The sequence below is a fragment of the Oncorhynchus kisutch genome, linkage group LG20 (assembly GCF_002021735.2).
Source record: "Oncorhynchus kisutch isolate 150728-3 linkage group LG20, Okis_V2, whole genome shotgun sequence".
NCBI classification, from domain to species: domain Eukaryota; kingdom Metazoa; phylum Chordata; class Actinopteri; order Salmoniformes; family Salmonidae; genus Oncorhynchus; species Oncorhynchus kisutch.
The window spans coordinates 6894969-6920232 of NC_034193.2; the positions used below are offsets into that span (position 1 = coordinate 6894969).

Consider the following 25264-nt stretch of genomic DNA (forward strand, 5'->3'; position numbering starts at 1 on the left):
TATACAGTGTGGAAGTGTCTCCCGGATAGTGTGTTTGTCTATGTCCTAACATTAACCCCCCCCCCCCTCCCCGTGCAGAATATTATTAGTTATCAATGGAGTGAGTTTGTGTTCATGCAAGTCCTCCCACCAACTAATCATGTGAATGCGGAGCTACACGGAGCCCATCGTATTGCTACAAAATGAGGCAAACGGAGATGCGGCTCAATTTGGTCTCTATGCCTCCGGAGGCCCGAAATCGCATCACACCCTCCATGACGCCTCCGACCACATTTTCAGATCAACGTAAAATCGGCTTTAAATACTTGCACTAGTCTTTTCTTACTGACACTGACTTTGCTGACAGCTGCTTGAGGGAAACGTGTACTTTAATTATATGACTGTAATATGTGGTTGTCTTAACCTTGCTACGTTAAGATTAATGCACTAAATTACTCTGGATATGCTTGTCTGCTAAATGATTGAAAGGGAAGGTAATGGGGCATTACTTTTAAATTTCATTCAGTGAGACTTTTAGAGTAGGTGAAAATGTCATGTAATTTAACCAAAACTTCATTACAAAATGAAACCATGTATTTTTTACAAGTTTGGAATTTGTTTATTCATTTAATCATTAAAGCAGATGGCACTGAAATAGTATTACAGTATATTGGATGGTATGAACCAAGGAAAATGTGTTACCATGTTTTGTATGCCAAAAACGTACTCAATGATATATTGTAATTTCACGATGGTTCTGTGTCCAGGCGATGCCTCCCTGTTTGTCCATTTGCTTCCGTTTGGTGCCTAATGAACATGATGTGAGTCTTCCCTCGGGATGTGAAAAACCCTGTCTTCTATTTCTAAATTGTTGGCAAGGAAGCAGAAATAGACCGCCACCCAGGCTAAAGCCTGGCTATCAAATGCGATCCACTTCTCAATGTGTCACAGAAGCTGGGCAACTAGAAATAACTCTTATGATGACCGTTTAGACGGTGTCCTGGTGTTTAGATGCCACCGGGTGTCCGCAGCAGGGTCCATTGGAAGGCTCCGGATCATTCTTCAAGACCGTAGGCCTCACCACGTCAATGTCCCTCTCCAGATGATCCAGCAAGCCCGTGACAATACCGGGAGCAGCGTGGAAGTCAATCAGAAAGTATCCACCGCGCGTGTGTCGCTCGTTGTGTTTCGATATCTTGTACGGTAGAAGTTTCTCTCCGAGGTTCTCCAAGCCTCTCACCACAGCGCCTCGCTCCATCAAGGTTTCCACTGTGCGCCGCAAAAGTGCCGCGGTCTCCGGCCTCTGCATGGCCTTTACAATGAGGGCAAGTTCATATCGAGGCATGATTTACAGATTGTGTAAAACAAGAAGAGACAGTAATACAGTTTAAACGTCCAGACTCATACAAATGTCCTTCATTTACAATATCCCCGGACGTCAGGTGCCATGTCGTGAGACGATTAGAGATGACGTAAAATATATACACTAGACTGTACCAAAGGTGGAGGTATGGCGCTTAAAACGTTTTACATAAGAACATCTTCATACAATACATAATAAACGCAAGTAGGACAATGTTTAGAGCTATGTCCATTAATATTACTCGTTTTGAGTACTAAATTATTATCGGACTCAAACTAAAGATTTTTGAGTTTTACCGATGTGCTTTCCGTGGTTTTTATTATTTTTGGTGACGTATTTTATTACGCGACGGCGTTTCAACGAGCATACGTCTTCGGCGATTTTCTTCCACACGAGCCTGGTGAAAATGGCGGAGCAAAGTTCCGTGCCGAGTGATCTTTACAAACATGTCTATTCATTTCTACTGGAGAACAAGTTTACCAAGGCTGCCCAACACTTCATCAAACAAGCTAAAGTGGTAAGTGACAATATTCCGTATCCCGTTTAGTAGTTGTTGACAATGTTGTGTACCGCTCGGTGAGCTAGTCTGCTACGCAGGAGGTGCACGCCGTGCGGAGAGAACACGTGTGACTCCAATCCACTAATAATTCGTTTTTTATTAGAATACCCATTGATTATGTTAAATTACATATTCAACTTTTAGGATGATTGCTTCTTCAACTGCCATCACATAATAACTGGACTCAACTAGATATCTTAGCCAATTAACGTTGAACGATTGAATAAAATGTCTGTCTGACTAGTCAGCAGGCTATGAAATACCGTGTGCGTACGCTATAACTACCTAACAAGCTAGATTAACATGTCAGGCGTTTATTGTTTATTGGGAAATGGTTATTGCTGTTCGAACATTGATCCATCATCGAAAACTTCTCGTTCTAATAATACTCCTCATCACGTGTTTTATGCACTTGTTTGTAGGTAAAACATTGTTCGGAAATAATTGATTAAATGTAATGCCTCATGATGGCTATAAACTTGCAAAGAGAATAAAACGGCTGATGTAAATTATTCTTCCTTTGCAACAGCCACCCCAGGATGAAAAAGAAGCCGCTGGTCTTCTTGACATTTTCAACTTCTGGGTGAAGTAAGTACACTCTTGTCAGTAACTTTACAACCCAACAACGTGGCTGGCGAGAATGACTTGACGTGTATATTTTCAATCCAACATCTTCTCAGAGCCCTTTTGTCGATGACTGTGGGGCTAAACCATTAAGTCAACATACCAATAGGTAACAGTTTCTTTAAATTATTTTTGAATGCCTCTCACTGCTCTGTTCGCCCAGGTCTCCCGAAGCTAAGAAACGCAAGGCGCTGCCCATCGGTCCTGGATCCAGTGACAGTCCGTCTGCTAAGAAGGCAAAGACTGCAGAGAGCTCCAGTGAGGAGTCGAGCAGTGAGGAGGAGGAATCTGCAGCACCTGCCAAGGCCACACCCACAGGTACGCACTCATCTGTCCTTTTGATATATGCCATTTAGCAGAGTCTTATCAAAAGCGACAGTAGTGTGTGCATATATTTTTGTATGGGTAGCCCCGGCGGTAATCGAACCCTTGGCTTTGCAAGCACCATGCTCTATCAACTGAACCACACTGCTGAATGGAGTTATACTGGCCTGGAACAATGCTGGAAAGGACAATGCAAGCGAGAATACCCGTGGCAGCACATTATGGTCCACGTTGGCCCTATAGTGTAATACCTGAGCCAGCACATTATGGTCCACGTTGGCCCTATAGTGTAATACCTGAGCCAACACATTATGGTCCACGTTGGCCCTATAGTGTAATACCTGAGCCAACACACTATGGTCCACGTTGGCCCTATAGTGTAATACCTGAGCCCACACATTATGGTCCAGGTTGGCCCTATAGTGTAATACCCGAGCCAGCACATTATGGTCCACGTTGGCCCTATAGTGTAATACCTGAGCCAACACATTATGGTCCACGTTGGCCCTATAGTGTAATACCTGAGGCAACACATTATGGTCCACGTTGGCCCTATAGTGTAATACCTGAGCCAGCACATTATGGTCCACGTTGGCCCTATAGTGTAATACCTGAGCCAGCACATTATGGTCCACGTTGGCCCTATAGTGTAATACCTGAGCCAACACACTATGGTCCACGTTGGCCCTATAGTGTAATACCTGAGCCAACACATTATGGTCCACGTTGGCCCTATAGTGTAATACCCGAGCCAGCACATTATGGTCCAGGTTGGCCCTATGGTGTAATACCTGAGCCAGCACATTATGGTCCAGGTTGGCCCTATAGTGTAATACCTGAGCCAACACATTATGGTCCAGGTTGGCCCTATAGTGTAATACCTGAGCCAACACATTATGGTCCAGGTTGGCCCTATAGTGTAATACCTGAGCCAACACATTATGGTCCAGGTTGGCCCGACGTTGTGAAGTGAACCCGCGCGCATGCACAGATGCTGTTAGAGCAAAAGTCTTGCATCTCGCTAATCTCAATATCTGCGGTGTTGCCCGTGGCAACGTAATTTTTTTACTGGGTCTACCTTTTTAAACGGTTTCTTTGTGTTTCTGTTAGCAGGCAAGGCTCCACGCTCTGCTAAATCAGATTCCAGCAGCAGTGATGATTCCAGTGACGAAGAGGAGGCTGTAGCGAAGGTACATGAGCTATGTTTTACAATTTATTTTCTCTTTTATTACGTTAAAATCCCTAACCGTGTGATCTATGGTCAGGTCCACACACACTTCTCCCACCAGACATGCCACCAGGGGTCTTTTCACGGTCTCCAGGTCCAGAACAGAGCCATGTTGCATGGACCTCCCTTCCATGTAGTGAACAGCAAATCTGGTTTATTGAAACCGATAAAGCATCACATCAAGGCATAATGCCCCCCTGATGTGACCTATTGGTTGTATGTATGTGAAACTGATAGATGCACACACACACACACAAACTGCATGTTATTGTTTTTAAATGTAGGTCAATTGTAAACGTCTTGTCTTTTTCGTTATGTGTAGAACCCCAGTAAGATTAGCTGTTGCCATTGTTTTCGGTTAATGGGGATCCTAATTGAAATAAAATATCAATGTTGTTGATTTGCTATAATGGCTGACCATAACAGAGCAATGGGGGGGGGGGGGGGGGGGCTTAGTGAAGATGATGCGTGTCCTGATGACGGCATCTTGCTGTTGAGACGTTGGTTATGTTATAAAGAAGGTGTGGGGTAGGTCTGTTCTTGCAGCATGTTTAAAAAAAAAATCTGTTCCTCATCTCTGATCACAGAAACCTGCAGCAGCCAAAGCCCCAGTGAAGAGCCCAGTGGTGTCAGCAGCCAAAGCCCCAGTGAAGAGCCCAGTGGTGTCAGCAGCCAAAGCCCCAGTGAAGAGCCCAGTGGTGTCAGCAGTCGGGACAAAGAGCTCCAGCAGTGAGTCATCTGAAGATGAGGCCAAAGCTCCTGCAGCTAGTAAGTACATTTTTAACCTTTTGGAATGAACAGGAAGTCCCGCGTACTGAACATTTTCCCAATTGCCACCTTTACCGACAACGTTTTGATCCAGAAGGATCTCTATCAGATTATTTTCTAGTGTCTGTCTTTAGCCTAGCACCCATTGTTTTACTTTTTTTTAATCAGGATTGTGCGTATGACCTCAAACTTTGTTCAACCATGAAGTCTCTTGAGACATGGAATCTGCCTTGGTCGGGTCTCCGTCTAAAGAATCACTTTACGACCACCATGATCCCATATTTGTATCAGCGTTGTTTCCCTCATTGTGCGGTTGCTTCTTGGATGTTACTTGTTTTGTGGTGTTGTCTTGCTGACTGTTCTTCTTGTGTGGAGTCTTGCTGACTGTTCTTCTTGTGTGGAGTCTTGCTGACTGTTCTTCTTGTGTGGAGTCTTGCTGACTGTTCTTCTTGTGTGGAGTCTTGCTGACTGTTCTTCTTGTGTGGAGTCTTGCTGACTGTTCTTCTTGTGTGGAGTCTTGCTGACTGTTCTTCTTGTGTGGAGTCTTGCTGACTGTTCTTCTTGTGTGGAGTCTTGCTGACTGTTCTTCTTGTGTGGAGTCTTGCTGACTGTTCTTCTTGTGTGGAGTCTTGCTGACTGTTCTTCTTGTGTGGAGTCTTGCTGACTGTTCTTCTTGTGTGGAGTCTTGCTGACTGTTCTTCTTGTGTGGAGTCTTGCTGACTGTTCTTCTTGTGTGGAGTCTTGCTGACTGTTCTTCTTTGCTCTGTAGAACGAAAGGCTGCAGCCGCGACCTCTAAGGCAGGAAAGGCTCCTGCCGCGACCCCTAAGGCAGCAGCTCAGAAGAAGACTGCGAGCAGCAGCAGTAGTGAAGACACCTCCAGTGAAGACGAGGCGCCCACTAAGGTACTGAAACTGATCCACAACACACAACCTCTCACCGGGGGGGTCTATTCAAAAAGCCTCTCGGTGGAGGAGAGCTGATCTAGGATCTGTTCTGTCTTAACGACTAAAGGTCGGTTGACAGAAGGAGCCTGATCCTGAATCAGCAGTCTCAGAATGGGACTGCTGATTCATCTGTAAATATGTGCCCAGGACTCACAAACAGGACAGGCGTCCACGTTACCATGGGAGCTGTGTTGCCAGTGACAGTCTCCCTTCCTAGGCGTGGTACAGTATCTTCTTGATCTAACAAAAGTCTTGTGTGCCACTGTCATACGATGCCGGAATGGAAGAAGGAACATTAGCTATATGTTGTGGAGTAAATGTGTGTTTTTTTTTGGGGGGGGGGGGTAGTAAACGAGAAATGAAGGCTCAGTCAACCGTAAAACTAAGTCATTACACATCTTCATGAAAAATCTACAATGTACACATTAGAACGAAAATGTCTTGTTTCAGCATGTCCTCAATGATAATTAAAACCACATGTGCAGCTGCTACATCTTCAGACTGTCTACACAATGTAGTTAGTGATACCTTGACCTCCTAGACTGACTGTCTCGCCCAACAGACCCCGGTGAAACCTTCTGGCCCCGTCAAGACCCCTCCAGCTAAAGACAGTAGTTGCTCAGACAGCAGCGATGAGGAGGAGGAGAAGAAGAAGAAAGTGTCAGGTAACGAACTACTGTTTGTACTTGGGGACGGATTCCCGGACATAGTTTATTTTAAGACTAAATTCAAATGAAGTGTTTTGTAGTCCAAGACCCAGCTACACCTGTCTGGGAAACCGGCCCTGAGTGCTGTCCTGGTATCTGACACCTCGTTATTCTCCTCAGCTAAAACAGTCAAAACCACCCCTGCCAAGACTGTGACCCCCAAAGCTTCTGCAGCTGCTAAGAAGACAGAGTCCAGCTCTGAGAGCACAGGTAGGTTCTAGACCTAGTTTCTAAAGGCCATAGTTTCTATCTGTTGTAGACCTTGGTTCTAAAGGTTCTAGACTAGAGAAAGGGTAAACACGACATGTTGTACATCTTCAGACATGCGAAAGGGAAGATTGAAGAATTAGGTTGCGCTGTTCGACATTCTGATTTGTTATCATCCTTCAAAATAAAAGTCCCAATATGATAGATCACTATACATTTGTATTTCGGGTACAACTTTATATGAATTTGATCGAAGTCGCGTTGGGGAAAAGTGACGTAAAGAGAGGACCACTACACTAGCAGGAGGGAAGCCACTGTCCACACAAGACGGTGAAGACCCACATCATCCTAAAGTCTTGTTGTTTTAACATCTCTAGGATAGGGGGACAGTCACGTCTCACTTGGCCAAAAGCCAGGGAAAATGCAGAGCGCCAGATTCAAATAAAATTATATTAAAAATCAAACTTCCATTAAATCACACGTGTAAGATACTCAATTAAAGCTATAATCGTTGTGAATCCAGCCAACATGTCAGATTTTAAAAAGGCTTTTCGGCGAAAGCATAAGAGGCTATTATCTGATGGTAGCACAACAGTCAACAAAGAGAGTAGCATATTTCAACCCTGCAGGCGCTACACAAAACGCAGAAATAAAATATAAAACATGCATTACCTTTGACTAGCTTCTTCTGTTGGCACTCCAATATGTCCCATAAACATCACAATTGGTCCTTTTGTTCGATTAATTCCGTCCACATATATCCAAAATGTCCATTTATAAATTCCGTCCATATATGTCCAAAATGTCCACTTATTAATTCCGTCCATATATGTCCAAAATGTCCATTTATTAATTCCGTCCATATACAGTGCCTTGCGAAAGTATTCGGCCCCCTTGAACTTTGCGAACTTTTGCCACATTTCAGGCTTCAAACATAAAGATATAAAACTGTATTTTTTTTTGTGAAGAATTAACAACAAGTGGGACACAATCATGAAGTGGAATGACATTTATTGGATATTTCAAACTTTTTTAACAAATCAAAAACGGAAAAATTGGGCGTGCAAAATTATTCAGCCCCTTTACTTTCAGTGCAGCAAACTCTCCAGAAGTTCAGTGAGGATCTCTGAATGATCCAATGTTGACCTAAATGACTAATGATAAATACAATCCACCTGTGTGTAATCAAGTCTCCGTATAAATGCACCTGCACTGTGATAGTCTCAGAGGTCCGTTAAAAGCGCAGAGAGCATCATGAAGAACAAGGAACACACCAGGCAGGTCCGAGATACTGTTGTGAAGAAGTTTAAAGCCGGATTTGGATACAAAAATATTTCCCAAGCTTTAAACATCCCAAGGAGCCCTGTGCAAGCGATAATATTGAAATGGAAGGAGTATCAGACCACTGCAAATCTACCAAGACCTGGCCGTCCCTCTAAACTTTCAGCTCATACAAGGAGAAGACTGATCAGAGATGCAGCCAAGAGGCCCATGATCACTCTGGTTGAACTGCAGAGATCTACAGCTGAGGTGGGAGACTCTGTCCATAGGACAACAATCAGTCGTATATTGCACAAATCTGGCCTTTATGGAAGAGTGGCAAGAAGAAAGCCATTTCTTAAAGATATCCATAAAAAGTGTCGTTTAAAGTTTGCCACAAGCCACCTGGGAGACACCAAACATGTGGAAGAAGGTGCTCTGGTCAGATGAAACCAAAATTGAACTTTTTGGCAACAATGCAAAACGTTATGTTTGGCGTAAAAGCAACACAGCTCATCAACCTGAACACACCATCCCCACTGTCAAACATGGTGGTGGCAGCATCATGGTTTGGGCCTGCTTTTCTTCAGCAGGGACAGGGAATATGGTTAAAATTGATGGGAAGATGGATGGAGCCAAATACAGGACCATTCTGGAAGAAAACCTGATGGAGTCTGCAAAAGACCTGAGACTGGGACGGAGATTTGTCTTCCAACAAGACAATGATCCAAAACATAAAGCAAAATCTACAATTGAATGGTTCAAAAATAAACATATCCAGGTGTTAGAATGGCCAAGTCAAAGTCCAGACCTGAATCCAATCGAGAATCTGTGGAAAGAACTGAAAACTGTTGTTCACAAATGCTCTCCATCCAACCTCACTGAGCTCGAGCTGTTTTGCAAGGAGGAATGGGAAAAAATTTCGGTCTCTCGATGTGCAGAACTGATAGACATACCTCAAGCGACTTACAGCTGTAATCGCAGCAAAAGGTGGCGCTACAAAGTATTAACTTAAGGGGGCCGAATAATTTTTCAGTTTTTGATTTGTTAAAGTTTGAAATATCCAATAAATGTCGTTCCACTTCATGATTGTGTCCCACTTGTTGTTGATTCTTCACAAAAAAATACAGTTTTATATCTTTATGTTTGAAGCCTGAAATGTGGCAAAAGGTCGTAAAGTTCAAGGGGGCCGAATACTTTCGCAAGGCACTGTATATCCAAAATGTCCATTTATTAATTCCGTCCATATATACCCAAAATGTCCATTTATTTGGCGCCATGCGTCCACTCGCCCTATATGGTCTCTTACAGCCATTCTCCAATGGAAATGCCTAAAAAGACGTCACAATGCTGCAGACACCTTGGGTTTTGCCTGTAACATCAGTTCTGTGGCACTCACAGACAATATCTTTGCAGTTTTGGAAACGTCAAACTGGCTAACCACTAGCGTGAAACGTGAAACGCATCACATTACCGTAACTAGCTAACCACTAGCGGCTGTGAAACACATCACGTTACTAGCAGTTCAGCACATTTCTTTTACTGTGAAAAACAATATCTACCTTTACCAGCATAGTAGACATTGAACGTCTATAACCAAACTGGTTAAAACTCTGTCGTTGGCTGACGATGGCTATAGCTAGCCACGTGCTAACATGAGTGTTACTACTAGCAGCAGTAAACCCAGATGATGGTGAACACAACCGTTGGCTACCACGAGCCACTACTAACACTGTTTTACCTGAGTTGAGGTGTTTTGATCTTAAAGTGAACAGTTTCGTTGATTCTCTTGTTCCTCTTAGACTCCAGCTCTGAAGAAGAAGCAGCAAAGAAGCCAGCAGCGAAGGCTACCCCAGCGAAGGCTACCCCAGCGAAGGCTACCCCAGCGAAGGCTACCCCAGCGAAGGCTACCCCAGCGAAGGCTACCCCAGCAGAAGACTCTGACTCCAGCTCTGAGGATGAAGAAGAGGCTAAGAAGCCAGAAGTAATAAGGGTTAAGTCCACAGCTGTCAAAGTAACGGTTACCCCTGCCAAGGAAGACTCTTCCTCAGACTCCAGCTCAGAGGAGGAAGAGGAGGAGAAGGGTTCGAAGACTGTGAAAGTGGCGCCAGCTACAGCAACCGTAACGGTGGCAGAGGTGAAGGAGCGGGGGGCCAAGACTGTGACTGTAGCGGGGGCCAAGGCTACTGTGAAGGTGGTGGAAGACGGCTCCTCTTCCTCGAGCTCAGAGGATGACGAAGAGGGGACAGTGAAAGCAGCACCAGCTAAGGCGACTCCTACCGTGACCCGAGGCAAGGCTGCTGAATCCTCCTCGGACTCTGACTCGAGCTCAGAAGATGAGGAAGAGGCTAAAAAACCAGCAGCCAAGGTGACTCCAGCGAAGACTGCCCCAGCTAAGAAATCAGGCTCTTCCAGCTCTGGTAAGACATTTTAATACAAGTTGGCGTGGCTGTAAGATGGAGTCATTTTAGAATGCATCCCAGATTTGTTTATGCTGAATAAGTTGGCAAGAGGCCACAAATAGATCTGTGACTCGGTGTCGGAGACAAATTAACTTTTTTACTATTATACACGGGTTACGCTACAAAAACGTTAAACCGTCCAGTAAATTGCGACTCATTCTCGCCGGTTGGGCCCCTCTGTGGCCATAAGCAAACCGGAAAACGCTCGTCCCGAGTTGGCGCTCCTAGTGGCCGTGGACATTAATGCAGGGAAACTCAAATCAGTTTAACCTCATTTCTATCAGCATGTTATATGTGCAACCAGAGGGAGAAAAAAACTCAAGACCACCTTTACAGAGGCATGTACAAAGCTCTCCCTCCTTGTGGCAAATTTGACCATAATTCTATCCTCCTGATTCCTGCTTACAAGCAACAATTGGTGCGGCAGGGTAGCCTAGTGGTTAGAGCGTTGGGACTAGTAACTGGAAGGTAGCAAGTTCAAATCCCCGAGCTGACAAGATACAAATCTGTCGTTCTGCCCCTGAACAAGGCAGTTAACCCACTGTTCCTAGGCCGTCCTTGTAAATAAGAATTTGTTCCTAACTGACTTGCCTAGTTAAATAAAGGTTCAATACAATTTAAATAAACAGGAAGCACAAGTGAATGGTTCAATAAGGAAGTGGTCAAATGAGGCAGTTTGGGCCGTCTGGCTCGTTGCGAACTGTGTGAAGCTACAGGACAGCAGTTTGGGCCGTCTGGCTCGTTGCGAACTGTGAACTACAGGGGTGTTTTGCACAGGGATTCCTCCAATGGCATTGAGGAGTACACCACCTCAGTCATTGGCTTTATCAATAAGTGCATCGAGGACGTCGTCCCCACGGTGACCGTACTTACTTACATTTTTAAGAATGACGAACCATCAAACAGGGAAAGCTTCATTACAGAACTAGGATCGATTTGTACTACACCGGCTCCGACGGTCGTCGGATGTGGCAGGGCTTGCAAACTATTAGACTACAGAGGGAAGCACAGCCAAGAGCTGCCCAGTGACACAAGCCCACCAGACGAGCTAAATAACTACTATGCTCGCTTCAAGGCAAGTAACACTGAAACATGCATGAGAGTACCAGCTGTTCCGGACGACTGTGTGATCTCCGTAGCCGATGTAAGACCTTTAAACAGGTCGACGTTCACAAGGCCGCAGGGTCAGACGGATTACCAGGACGTGTACTCCGAGCATGTGCTAACCAACTGGCAAGTGTCTTCACTGACATGTTCAGCCTCTCCCTGACTGAGTCTGTAATAGAGGTCGACCGATTAATCGGAATGGCCGATTTTGAAGTTTTCATTACAATCGGTAATCGGCATTTTTGGACACCAATTATGGCCGATGACATTGCACTCCACGGGGAGACTGCGTGGCAGGCTGACTACCTGTTATGCGAGTGCAGCAAGGAGCCAAGGCATTAGACTTATCTTATAATAAACAATCAATCTTAACATAATCACTAGTTAACTACACATGGTTGATGATATTACTAGTTTATCTAGCTTGTCCTGCGTTGCATATAATCGATGCGGTGCCTGTTAATTTATCATTGAATCACAGCCTACTTCGCCAGACGGGTGATTTAACAAGAGCATTCACAAAAAAAGCACTGTTGTTGCACCAATGTGTACCTAACCACAAACATCAATGCCTTTCTTAAAATCAATACACAAGTATATATTTTTATACCCGCATATTTAGGTAATATTGCCTGCTAACATGAATGTCTTAACTAGGGAAATTGTCACTTCTCTTGCGTTCCAGTGCAAGCAGAGTCAGGGTATATGCAGCAGTTTGGGCCGCCTGGCTCGTTGCGAACTGTGTGAAGACCATTTCTTCCTAACAAAGAATCGTAATTAATTTGCCAGAATTGTACATAATTATGACATAACATTGAAAGGTTGTGCAATGTAACAGCAATATTTAGACTGATAGATAAAATACGTAATGGTTCTGAAAGAATACAATTTTTTTTTTTTCCCGGAATGATAGTTTCCAGATTTGATCATATTAATGACCAAAGGCTCGTATTTGTGTGATATTATATTATAGTTAAGTCTATGATTTGATAGAGCAGTCTGACTGAGCGGTGGCAGCAGCTCAAACAGCACTTTTTCTTCTTCAAATGTTTATTTTTTTGTTACCCCTTTTTCTCCCCAATTTCGTGGTATGTTTTTAGTAGCTACTATCTTGTCTCATCGCTACAACTCCCGTACGGGCTCGGGAGAGACGGAGGTTGAAGGTCCTGCGTCCTCCGATACACAACCCAACCAAGCCGCACTGCTTCTTAATACAGCGCGCATCCAACCCGGAAGCCAGCCTGTGCACCTGGGAACCTTGGTTGGCGCACACTGCGCCCGGCCCGCCACAGGAGTCGCTGGTGCGCGATGAGACAAGTATATCCCTACCGGCCAAGCACCCCCTAACCCGGACGACGCTAGGCCAATTGTGTGTCGCCCCACGGACCTCCCGGTCGCGACAGAGCCTGGGTGCGAACCCAGGGTCTCTGGTGGCACAGCTGGCGCTGCAGTACAGCACCCTTAACCACTGCGCCACCCGGGAGGCTCAAACAGCACTTTCGTGCGTTTTGCCAGCAGCTCTGCTGTTTATGACTTCAAGCCTATCAACTCCCGGGATTAGGCTGGTGTAACCGATGTGAAATGGATAGCTAGGTAGCGGGGTGCGCACTAATAGCGGTTCAAACGTCACTCGCTCTGAGTCTTGGAGTAGTTGTTCCCCTTGCTCTGCATGGGCCGCGGCTTTTGGGTAACGATGCTTCGAGGGTGGCTGTTGTCGACGTGTTCCTGTTTCGAGCCCAGGTAGGGGCGAGGAGAGAGACGGAAGCTGTTACACTGGCAATACTAAAGTGCCTATTAGAACATCCAATAGTCAAAGGTATATGAAATACAAATGGTATAGAGAGAAATAGTCCTATAATAACTATAATAACTACAACCTAAAACTTGTTACCTGGGAATATTGAAGACTCATGTTAAAAGCAACCACCAGCTTTCATATGTTCTCATTTTCTGAGCAAGGAACTTAAACGTTAGCTTTCTTACATAGCACATATTGCACTTTTACGTTCTTCTCCAACACTGTTTTTGCATTATTCATTATTTATGTGTTGTATTAAGTTTAAAATACTTGTTCATTCAATATTGATGTAATTGTCATTATTACAAATATACATATTAGAATCGGTCGATTTAATCGGTATCTGCTTTTTTTTGGGTCCTCCAATAATCGGTATCGGCGCTGAAAAGTCGTAATCGGTCGACATCTAGTCTGTAATACCAGCATGTTTCACGCAGACCACCATAGTCGCTGTGCCCAAGAACACGAAGGTAACCTGCCTAAATGACTACCGACCCGTAGCGCTCAAGTCTGTAGCAATGAAATGCTTTGAAAGGCTGGTCATGGCTCACATCAACACCATTATCCCAGAAACCCTAGACCGACGGCAATTTGCAAACAGCCCCAACAGATCCACAGGTTACATCTCTATTGCACTCCACACTGCCCTTTCACACCTGGACAAAAGGAACACCTATGTGAGAATGCTATTCGTTGACTACAGCTCCGTGTTCAACACCATAGTGCCCTCAAAGCTCATCACTAAGCTAAGGACCCTGGGACTAAACACCTCCCTCTGCAACTGGATCCTGGACTTCCTGACGTGCCGCCCCCAGGTGGTAAGGGTAGGGAACAACACATCCGCCACGCTGATCCTCAACACGGCGGCCCCTCAGGGGTGCATGATTAGTCCCCTCCTGTACTCCCTGTTCATTCAAGACTGCATGGCCAGGCACGACTCCACAACACCGCTAGGCCTGATCACCGACAACGACGAGACAGCCTATAGGGAGGTCAGAGACCTGGCCGTGTGGTGCCAGGACAACAACATCCTCAACGTGATCAAGACAAAGGAGATTGTGGACTACAGGAAAAGGACCGAGAACACCATTCTCATCGACGGGGCTGTATTGGAGCAGGTTGAGAGCTTCAAGTTCCTTGGTGTCGACATCACTAACAAACTAAAATGGACCAAATACACGAAGACTGTCGTGAAGAGGGCACAACAAAGCCTATTCCCCCTCAGGAAACTGAAAAGATTTGGCATGGGTCCTCAGATCCTCAAAGGTTCTACAATTGCACCATCGAGAGCATCCTGACTTGTTGCGTCACTGCCCGATATGGCAACTGCTCAGCCTCCGACCGTAAGGCACTACAGAGGGTAGTGCGTACAGCCCAGTACATCACTTGGGCCAAGCGTCCTGCCATCCAGGACCTCTATACCAGGCGGTGTCAGAGGAAGGCCCTAAAAATTCAGGCTCCAGGCACCCTAGTCATAGACTGTTCTCTCTGCTACCACATTGCAAGTGGTACCGGAGCACCAAGTCGAGGTCGAAAAAGCTTCTAAACAGCTTCTACTCCAAAGCCGTAAGACTCCTGACCAACTAATCAAAGGGCTACCCAGACCCCTCTTTTACACTGCTGCTACTCTGTTTATTATCTATGCATAGTCACTTTAACTTTACCTACATGTACATATTACCTCGACTAACCGGTGTTAGCAGTTGATGTTGTTCTTCAATAACGAAGACACAGAAGCAAATTGGGGAGAAAAAATAGATTTATTTGAAAAGGACAAATCGTAGATGTTATGCTGGGAGGGAGATGTTCAGTTTTGCTTCTGTTCTCACTCTGCACCAGTTGGATACATTTCAGTCAGACACCGGAAAAAGTTGTCTTAACCTGTTGAGAAAAGATTTTCTGCTCGTTGTTGGGCGCTGAATAACGTCCACAGAAAATCACAGTTAAGTGTTACATAGCACTCGGGAGTGGGGGATTAGAATTTAAGTCTTGGCTTAGACTGTCAAACAAACTCACTTTTTATTTAACTGAATCTACCATTTTTAAATGCTGTAATGTTGGCACCTGTCTGTCCTGTAGACTCTGACAGCAGTTCTGAGGACGAGACACCAGCTAAACCTGCTGCAGCTGCTCCCAAGGCCCCAGCCAAGGCTGCTACAGAAAACAGCTCGGACTCCGACTCTTCTTCTGAAGATGACGAACCCCCAGCTAAGAAGGCTACCCCAGCCTCTGTTGCTAAATCAGCTTCCAAACCAGCAACCCCGGTTCCTAAATCAGCTTCCAAACCAGCAACCCCAGTTACTAAACCAGCTGCAGCGGAGAGCAGCTCGGACTCCGACTCTTCTTCTGAAGATGACGAACCCCCAGCTAAGAAGACTACCCCAGCCTCTGTTGCTAAATCGGCTTCCAAACCAGCCACCCCGGTTCCTAAATCTGCTTCCAAACCAGCAACCCCAGTTACTAAACCAGCTGCAGCGGAGAGCAGCTCGGACTCCGACTCTTCTTCTGAAGGTGATGAACCCCCAGCTAAGAAGGCTACCCCAGCCTCTGTTGCTAAATCGGCTTCCAAACCAGCCACCCCGGTTACTAAACCAGCTTCCAAACCAGCAACCCCGGTTCCTAAATCGGCTTCCAAACCAGCAACCCCGGTTACTAAAGCAGCCGAGAGCAGTTCAGACTCCGACTCTAGCTCAGATGAGGATGAGGCCATAGCTAAGAAGGCTACCTCTAAACCAGCCACCCCAGTGGCGACTAAATCAGCCCCAGCCAAGGCAGCAGCCGAGAGCAGCTCCGATTCAGACAGCTCGGATTCGGAGGACCAGGCTGCTGCTGCCAAGAAGACCACCCCCAAGACCACCCCCAAACCTGCAGCCAAGAGTCCTGCCGTCAAGACACTGGCTAAAGCTGCAGAGTCGTCATCGTCCGAGGAGAGTAGCTCTGAGGAAGAGGAGGCCAGTAAAAAGACTGTGAAACCCGCTGCCGCCCCCAAGACCACCGCAGCAGCCAGACCTAAAGCCAAGGAGGACAGCAGCTCTTCAGATGACTCCAGTGATGAAGAGGGTAAGAAGATTCATACTTTGTGTAGGCCTATTTTTGTTGTTGTGTATCTTTCATATATCGAGGTCACTTGTGAATAAGCATTGTATTTTTATACATATGACAACTAAATTGAACTTTGAACCTTGCAGCAGCGCCCAAACCAGCAGCAGCGAAGGCTACAACACCAGCCTCGGCTAAAAAGGCAGCCGAAAGCAGCTCCGACAGTTCCGACTCGGAGGTGGAGACAGAGGCCGCCAAGACTACGCCCGCTAAGCCTACTCTGACCAATGGAAAGCCAGCTACACCCAAAGCAACAACCTCTGCAGTCAAGGTAACGAAACAGACCAAGGCTGCCGAGTCTTCCTCTTCCGAGGAGAGTAGCTCTGAGGAAGAGGCCAGTAAAAAGACTCTGAAACCCGCCGCCACCCCCAAGACCACCCCAGCAGCCAGACCTAAAACCAAGGAGGCCAGCAGCTCATCAGACGACTCTTCTTCTGAAGAAGAGGCAGCGGAGAAAGCACCGGCAGCAGTCACCACTCCCATCGCTAACGGTGAGTTTTGAACGCCACTAAAAAGGTAAAGTCTGGAAACTGTTCAATGGTCATTTTAAATTCATGATATTTACCCAATTTGATTCTGGACAATTATAGCTTTTAAATGCCTCATAAGCCTTAGTACAACTGTATTGTGTTTGAGTGCTATCTTAATGGCCTACATATTGGAGCCATTTACCAAGAGAAGAAAAAATGGCCCATGTTTTGCAGCAAGGCTAATTATCACGCTACAATTCAATTACTTGAAAAGTCCATTGTTTTATAGTTGTATTGCCCTTTAAAAAAAAATTGATTATTGGGTTTAATTTCTTATAACCAGGGTTGTTTTATGTATCTGGATAGATTGACAAGAAGGATATTTTCCTCCTCCTCCTCATCCCTCTTCTCTCCCTCCACAGGCATTGTAAACGGTAAGAGAAAAAGGGATGGGGCCTCAGAGGATGAGGAAGAATTAACGACACCTAAAAATACCAAAGCAGCAGCAACAACACCACAGACGTTCCCTAAAGTCTCTAAGAAGGTGAGAACAGAACAGAGACTGGCTAGCGCTTGGCTTGTATAACTATTTAATACTTATCATTTGTTGGTTTTGGTCTTTGTTGTATATGGAAAATAAACTTTGACATGGTGTCAGACTTAGTAAGTTGCATTTCTGTACCACAGAGATGCTTTTCTGGCATAGATGTACAGTGCATTCGGAAAGTATTCAGACCCCTTGACTTTTTTCCACATTTTATTACGTTACAGCCTTTTTCTAAAATGGATTTAAAAAATTAAAAAATCCCTCGTCAATCTACCTCGTAACGATAAAGCAAAAATAGTTTTGGACATATTTGCTAATTTTATAAAGATATTAAACATAATTTTTACATAAGTATTTGTCTCTGCAGATCCTCTCAAGCTCTGTCAGGTTGGATGGGAGTGTTGCTGCGCAGCTATTTTCAGGTTTATTCAGAGATGCGCTTGTCCACTCAAGGACATTTCAAGACCACCCCTGCCTTTGTCTTCTTGGCTGTGTCCTGACAGATGGCGCTGAAGGAGGTGCCATTTTACAGGCTCCTAAACAATTGTGTTTTTGCGTTTTGTTTGTAACTTATTTTGTACGTAATGTTTCTGCCACCGTTTCTTATGACGGAAAAAAGCTTCAAGAAAATCAGGCCATTGATTACTCACCTCGTATCAGACAAAGATTATTTTCTTGAATGAGTCAGATGCGAAGGATTTGCTTCAGACACCCAACATGGGCCTAATCCTTGTCCTTCTCCCGAAGAAGAGGCTGAGATATTGGGAACGTAGGTCGGGGTGCATTGTAAGGATCCGACGGCGAGTGAGTAATCCCCCTCTACCATCAGTCCTATTAGCTAACGTGCAATCATTGGATAACAAAATGGGTGAGTTCTGCTCAAGACTGTTGTTAGCAGTTGATGTTATTCTTCAGTAACACGAGGAAAATCAGGGGGAGGTAAATAGGTTTATTCAAAGAGAACAAATCATGCTGGGAGGTAGGTGGTAGATGATCATGCTCCCCTGTCCTCAGTGATTCTCTCCACAGAACAAAGGAACAAGATGTAATTTATAACCCAGCCCTAGCCTGTGGTTGACCAATTAGACTTCCTTGCAATAAAACTGGGCCAATGGCCAAATAACAGTATCCTATTTCAGGCTTGATCCCTGAACAAATTCCTGCCATTGTATCTGACCCAGTCATCAATAATTTCCTATTACAGAAAAACCACTATTTCCATTGATCATTAAATCTAGGCCTTAGGTCCTCTGCGTTGTGTATTTATCTTAAAAATATTCTTACACTATCCTACCAACGGGACATTAAAAACTGTAACATCTTATGTTTCACCGAGTTGTGGCTGAACGACAACATGGATAACGTACAGCTGGCTGGGTTTACGTCTGCATCAGCAAGATAGACAGCCCTCGTCTTTCTGTTCTATCCTATTTGTCAATAACAGCTGGTGCACCAAATCTAATATTAAGGAAGTCTCGAGGTTTTGCTCGCCTGAGGAAAAGTATCTCATGATAAGCTGTAGACCACACTATTTACCAAGAGTTTCTATCTATTTTTCGTAGCCATCTATTTACCACCCCAACCCGATGCTGGCACCAAGACCGCATTCAACGAGCTGTATAAGACCATAAGAAAATGCTCATCCAGAGGCGGCGCTCCTAGTGGCCGGGGACTTTAATGCAGGGAAACTCATCCCTTTTACCTAATTTCTACCAGCATGTTACGTGCAACCAGAAGGGAAAAAACTCGAGACAACTTTACCTCAACACACAGAGCTGTTTACAAAGCTCTCCCTCACACCCCATTTGGCAAATCTGACCATAATTCTACCCTCTTGATTCCTGCTTACAAATTAAATTTAAAATTGAAATTAAATTAAATTTAATCTGCTTCATCGTCAGATGAAGCAGATGCTAAACTACAGGACTGTTTTGCTAGCACAGACTGGAATATGTTCTGGGATTCTTCTATGGCATTGAGGAGTACACCACATCAGTCACCGGGCTTCATCAATAAGTGCATCGATGACGTCGTCCCCACAGTGACCGTACGTACATACCACAACCAGAAGCCATGGATTACAGGCAACATCCGCACTGAGCTAAAGACTGCCGCTTTCAAGGAGCTGGACTCTAACCCGGAAGCTTATAAGATATCCCGCTATGCCCTCTGATTAACCATCAAACAGGCAAAGCGTCAATACAGGACTAAGATTGGATCGTACTACACCGGCTCTGATGCTCGTCAGATGTGGCAGGGCTTGCAAACTACTACAGACTACAAAGGGAAGCACAGCAGAGAGCTGACCAGTGACACGAGCCTACCAGACGAGCTAAATTACTTCTATGCTCGCTTCGAGTCAAGCAACAATGAAGCATGCGTGCATGAGAGCATCAGACGACACAACAGTAGTAGGCTTGATCACCATCAGGTCAACAAAACAATGGAGATGATCGTGGACTTCAGGAAACTGCAGAGGGAACACCCCCTTATCCACATCGACGGGACAGTGGTGGAGAAGGTGGAAAGATTTAAGTTCCTCAACGTACACATCACAAACTGAAATGGTCCACGCACACAGAGGTGAAGGCGCAATAGCGCCTCTTCAACCTCAGAAGGCTTTAGAAATTTGGCTTGTCACCTAAAACCCTCAACTTTTACAGATGCACAATTGAGAGCATCCTGTCAGGCTGTATCACTGCCTGGTACGGTAACTGCACCGCCCACAACCGCAAGGCTCCCCAGAGGGTGGTGCGATCTGCCCAACGCATCACCGGTTGCGAACTACCTGCCCTCCGTAACACCTACAGCACCCGATGTCACAGGAAGGACAAAAAGATAATCAAAGACAACAACCAACCGAGCCACTGCCCTCACATTGACTCTGTACTGTAACACACTGTATATAGCCTCCACATTGACTTTGTACTGGTACCCCCTGTATATAGCCTCCACATTGACTCTGTACCGTAACACACTGTATATAGTCTCCACATTGACTCTGTACCGGTACCCACATTGACTCTGTACCGTAACACCCTGTATATAGCCTCCACATTGACTCTGTACCGTAACACCCTGTATATAGCCTCCACATTGACTCTGTACCGTAACACACTGTATATAGTCTCCACACGGACTCTGTACCGGTACCCACACGGACTCTGTACCGGTACCCACATTGACTCTGTACCGTAACACCCTGTATATAGCCTCCACATTGACTCTGTACCGTAACACCCTGTATATAGCCTCCACATTGACTCTGTACCGTAACACCCTGTATATAGCCTCCACATTGACTCTGTACCGTAACACCCTGTATATAGCCTCCACACTGACTCTGTACCGGTACCCCCTGTATATAGCCTCCACATTGACTCTGTACCGGTACCCACACTGACTCTGTACCGGTACCCATTTTAACCCATTTTAGAATAAGGCTGTAACGTAACACAAAGTCAAGGGGTCTGAATACTTCCCTAAGGAACTCTATACGTGCCAGGTGTTTGATGGGTCGATACAGAACCGAGGTGCATTGTGGAACTAACTGGTCTGCGTCTGTGTCAAATATGGACTAAACTTGACTCCTAAATTCCCTGTTTGACCCGTCTGTCCCTCCTAAAGATCAATGTACCTTTCCGTAGAATAAGAGAGGAGGAAATTGATGTGGATAACCGACTGGCTGACAACTCCTTCGACGCCAAGGTGAGAACTACACTCCCCTTTGTCTGTCTACTATAGAAATGAAAAATGGTGCTCAAACTTGATTCAGTTGCAATTTTGTCAAATTATTTCCTTTATAACACACTGTACTAAGAACACGCATTACAGCTCTCTGTGTACTAAGGCCTTCATTTAAACACCATTACAGCTCTCTGTGTACTAAGAACACGCATTACAGCTCTCTGTGTACTAAGAACACGCATTACAGCTCTCTGTGTACTAAGAACACGCATTACAGCTCTCTGTACTAAGAACACTCATTATAGCTCTCTGTGTACTAAGAACACGCATTACAGCTCTCTGTGTACTAAGGCCTTCATTTAAACACCATTACAGCTCTCTGTGTACTAAGAACACACATTACAGCTCTCTGTGTACTAAGAACACGCATTACAGCTCTCTGTGTACTAAGGCCTTCATTTAAACACCATTACAGCTCTCTGTGTACTAAGAACACACATTACAGCTCTCTGTGTACTAAGAACACGCATTACAGCTCTCTGTGTACTAAGGCCTTCATTTAAACACCATTACAGCTCTCTGTGTACTAAGAACACGCATTACAGCTCTCTGTGTACTAAGGCCTTCATTTAAACACCATTACTGCTCTCTGTGTACTAAGAACACACATTACAGCTCTCTGTGTACTAAGAACACGCATTACAGCTCTCTGTGTACTAAGGCCTTCATTTAAACACCATTACAGCTCTCTGTGTACTAAGAACACGCATTAAAGCTCTCTGTGTACTAAGAACACGCATTAAAGCTCTCTCTGTACTAAGAACACGCATTACAGCTCTCTTTGTACTAAGAACACGCATTACAGCTCTCTTTGTACTAAGAACACGCATTACAGCTCTCTTTGTACTAAGAACACGCATTACAGCTCTCTTTGTACTAAGAACACGCATTACAGCTCTCTTTGTACTAAGAACACGCATTACAGCTCTCTTTGTACTAAGAACACGCATTACAGCTCTCTTTGTACTAAGAACACGCATTACAGCTCTCTTTGTACTAAGAACACGCATTACAGCTCTCTTTGTACTAAGAACACGCATTACAGCTCTCTTTGTACTAAGAACACGCATTACAGCTCTCTGTGTACTAAGAACACACATTACAGCTCTCTGTGTACTAAGGCCTTCATTTAAACACCATTACACCTGTGTAGAAACATTATTGGTCATATTTATTCACTCAAGTGCAGGGCCTTTAAATTTTTAAAATTTATTTATCTCTAACAAGTCATTTCTGGGTAATGATTTAAATACCTTACTGTGATTGGTTAAAATTTTAAATGGTCTTTTCAAACGACACTAAAAGGGGTATTATCATTGCACAGCATTATTCCAACCGTATGTTTAAAAAATAATTTGCACGCTGAATGGACAACGTTCACGTTCACACCGTAGCTTACACTAATTTCCAGTGCTTGTTCCTGCTTGTTCCCAAAACTCTTAAAAGCTTGTACAGTAGTTATGAATCGACAGTCGTCAACATGTCATGATTGGCTAGACGGGTTCTGACTGTCTCTGTGCTCTCCTCAGCGCGGGTCGGATGGAGACTGGGGCCAGAGGGCCAATGACGTGCTCCGTTTCACCAAGGGGAAGTCCTTCCGTCACGAGAAAACCAAGAAGAAGAGGGGTAGCTACTGTGGAGGAGCCATCTCCCAGTCCGTCAACTCCATCAAGTTCGACAGCGACTGAGAACATAGTCATCGTTTGTCACTACCCCTCTTCCTCCCTTCTCGACCCAGGACTATCTGAGGACCAGGACGGTCTGCCCCCCTCCCCCGACCTCCCCCTCAGCAGAAACCTGACTGAGCTGAAGACCGTGAACTGAACTAGAGCTGAGACTGCTGCACTCACATAAGTGGCTGATGATTTGTAGTTCGTACGTCTGTGTTAATTAAACCAGTCCTTTTAAAATGCACATTTCTGTAATGGTGGAATGACGCTGTAGAAGTGGAGACTAGCGTTTCCTTGAAATGGCACCCAGTCAAGACACCTCCCCTCTGCAGCCTTCTGTCCTAAATGGCACCCTATTCCCTACGTAGTGCACTACTTTTGACCTGATCGAAAGTAGTGCACTACGTAGGAAATAGGTTGCAGTTTAGGACAGAAGAAAGGCTGCAAGAGGCGAGGTGTCTTGGCTTGTCTCCCCTTGTGCCTTCAGGACGGAGCACAAAGGATTCATGTACAACATATAGCCACCAGGTGGCGGTAGTCAGCCACCAATTCAGTTAAATATAAATTCAAACTGTTTTCAGATTTCTCTCTCGGCCACTTCATATGTTGCTTGTTGTGAAATTGTTAGCCTGGATCTCATACATTCTGTCCAGTTATATATTTTTTTTCTTCCCCCGGTCGTAAATTTGAATTCTGTTTCTTGTTTATTGCAGTTTGCATTGTGGGGAAAGGGGTTATTCGTTTGGTTTTGGAAAGGAAAATGACTGTTTTTGTCTGGAACATGCAGACCTGTGGGTTTTGTTTTGAGGGTTGAATGAAATGTTATTTTAGTATGATTTATTATGGGGTGAATATTTCGTAGTGGGTGCGTTCCAGGCTGACTACATTTGCAGTGGCCTAACCAGATCTCACGCCTGGATAAGGATTCAACCACTGCAATGTTAGTCAGCCTGGAACGCACCCGTTTTAGATCAGTATTTAAGTTTTTTTTTTTTACCCTGGGAGTATCAGGGATCATCCAACTGTTATTACAAGCTGCAGTCTAAAAATAACTTCCTGGGTCGTGTTCAGTAGGATGCACCGAAACAAAACATTTTGAAACGGTAAACTCGGTTTCTAAAATAAAAGTAATTCTGTTGTGCCTACTGAACAGGATCTGGTTGCATCTGAAATGGTACCCCGTTCACTAGTGGTTGTAAGTAGTGTACTGTAGGGAATACGCTGCCATTTCAGATGTGAAGTCAAAGCTGCCAGCCGATTGGTGGTTCAGCAGCCAACCACAAGTTGTTTTTAATTTAGTGAATTTCCTGTTTCTAGTCTTTTCTTATTGAGTATTGTTATTACTTGAATAAAATACCTAGTTGTTCCAATCTCTCCTTCCTCCCTCCACATTTAAAATCTGTCTTTTTCCTTTCACTTAGGAACTTAAGAGTACAAATGAATTAAATCCAAAATACATTAAATAGAACCAACATGTAAATAACCCAGAAGGCCAATTTTTTTTATTTTAATAAAAAAATTTAAAAACATTTTATTTACTTAACCTTGTCCTCTAGGTTACTGAATCTCTTTTCTACTGCAGTTTGCTACTCAATTCATGCACTTTGGTAGAAGAGAAACGAGGTAGAGCCCTTTGCATATTTTTGACTAGGGCCCAAGAAAGCAAACATTACTTCCCTTTTTAGCTAAAAAATAAATAAAATACCTTTTTTATTTAACCAGGCAAGTCAGTTTAAGAGCAAATTCTTATTTACAATGACGGCCTAGGAACAGAGGGTTAACTGCCTTGTTCAGGGGCAGAACGACATATTTTTACCTTGTCAGCTCTGGGATTTAATCTAGTAACCTTGGCCCTACACTCTAACCACTAGGCTACCTGCCGTCCCTACACTCTAACCACTAGGCTACCTGCCGTCCCTACACTCTAACCACTAGGCTACCTGCCGTCCCTACACTCTAACCACTAGGCTACCTGCCGTCCCTACACTCTAACCACTAGGCTACCTGCCGTCCCTACACTCTAACCACTAGGCTACCTGCCGTCCCTACACTCTAACCACTAGGCTACCTGCCGTCCCTACACTCTAACCACTAGGCTACCTGCTCCCCCTATACTCTAACCACTAGGCTACCTGCCGTCCCTACACTCTAACCACTAAGCTACCTGCCGCCTCTACACTCTAACCACTAGGCTACCTGCCGCCCCTACACTCTAACCACTAGGCTACCTGCCGCCCCTACACTCTAACCACTAGGCTACCTGCCGCCCCTACACTCTAACCACTAGGCTACCTGCCGTCCCTACACTCTAACCACTAGGCTACCTGCCGTCCCTACACTCTAACCACTAGGCTACCTGCCGTCCCTACACTCTAACCACTAGGCTACCTGCCGTCCCTA

The 25264-nt window shown here is 44.9% G+C and overlaps 2 protein-coding genes across 5 annotated transcripts; one reads left to right on the plus strand and one right to left on the minus strand.

The window, feature by feature from the left end:
* Positions 1-573: 573 nt before the first annotated feature.
* mrps6 (mitochondrial ribosomal protein S6) lies at positions 574-1456 on the minus strand. Its single transcript, XM_020474982.2, has one exon. It carries the CDS (start codon positions 1322-1324, stop codon positions 968-970), a length of 357 nt encoding a protein of 118 aa, XP_020330571.1. The 5' UTR covers positions 1325-1456; the 3' UTR covers positions 574-967.
* A 220-nt stretch (positions 1457-1676) lies between these two features.
* On the plus strand, positions 1677-24236 carry LOC109882889 (nucleolar and coiled-body phosphoprotein 1). Of its 4 annotated transcripts, XM_031799300.1 has the most exons (15): positions 1677-1859; positions 2431-2489; positions 2689-2843; positions 3960-4039; positions 4665-4845; positions 5615-5622; positions 5653-5748; positions 6353-6455; positions 6618-6707; positions 9767-10384; positions 15411-16391; positions 16520-16921; positions 17323-17444; positions 21075-21155; positions 22724-24236. In XM_031799300.1, exons 1-15 carry the CDS (start codon positions 1749-1751, stop codon positions 22880-22882), a joined length of 3246 nt encoding a protein of 1081 aa, XP_031655160.1. In that variant the 5' UTR covers positions 1677-1748; the 3' UTR covers positions 22883-24236. The 4 variants fall into 4 exon arrangements, with proteins under 4 accessions (XP_031655160.1, XP_031655158.1, XP_031655161.1 ...); XM_031799298.1 differs by having other exon boundaries at positions 1679-1859; positions 5615-5748; XM_031799301.1 differs by having other exon boundaries at positions 1679-1859; positions 5615-5748; positions 21095-21155.
* The last annotated feature ends 1028 nt before the right edge of the window (positions 24237-25264 follow it).

Coding starts and splice junctions, on each gene's coding strand:
- mrps6 (XM_020474982.2), bottom strand. CDS start 1,324: ATGCCTCGATATGAACTTGCCCTCATTGTAAAGGCCATGCAGAGGCCG.
- LOC109882889 (XM_031799298.1), top strand. CDS start 1,749: ATGGCGGAGCAAAGTTCCGTGCCGAGTGATCTTTACAAACATGTCTAT. Junction 6,456..6,617: donor GAAGAAGAAGAAAGTGTCAG/GTAACGAACTAC, acceptor TATTCTCCTCAG/CTAAAACAGTCAAAACCACC. Junction 21,156..22,723: donor ACAACTCCTTCGACGCCAAG/GTGAGAACTACA, acceptor TGCTCTCCTCAG/CGCGGGTCGGATGGAGACTG.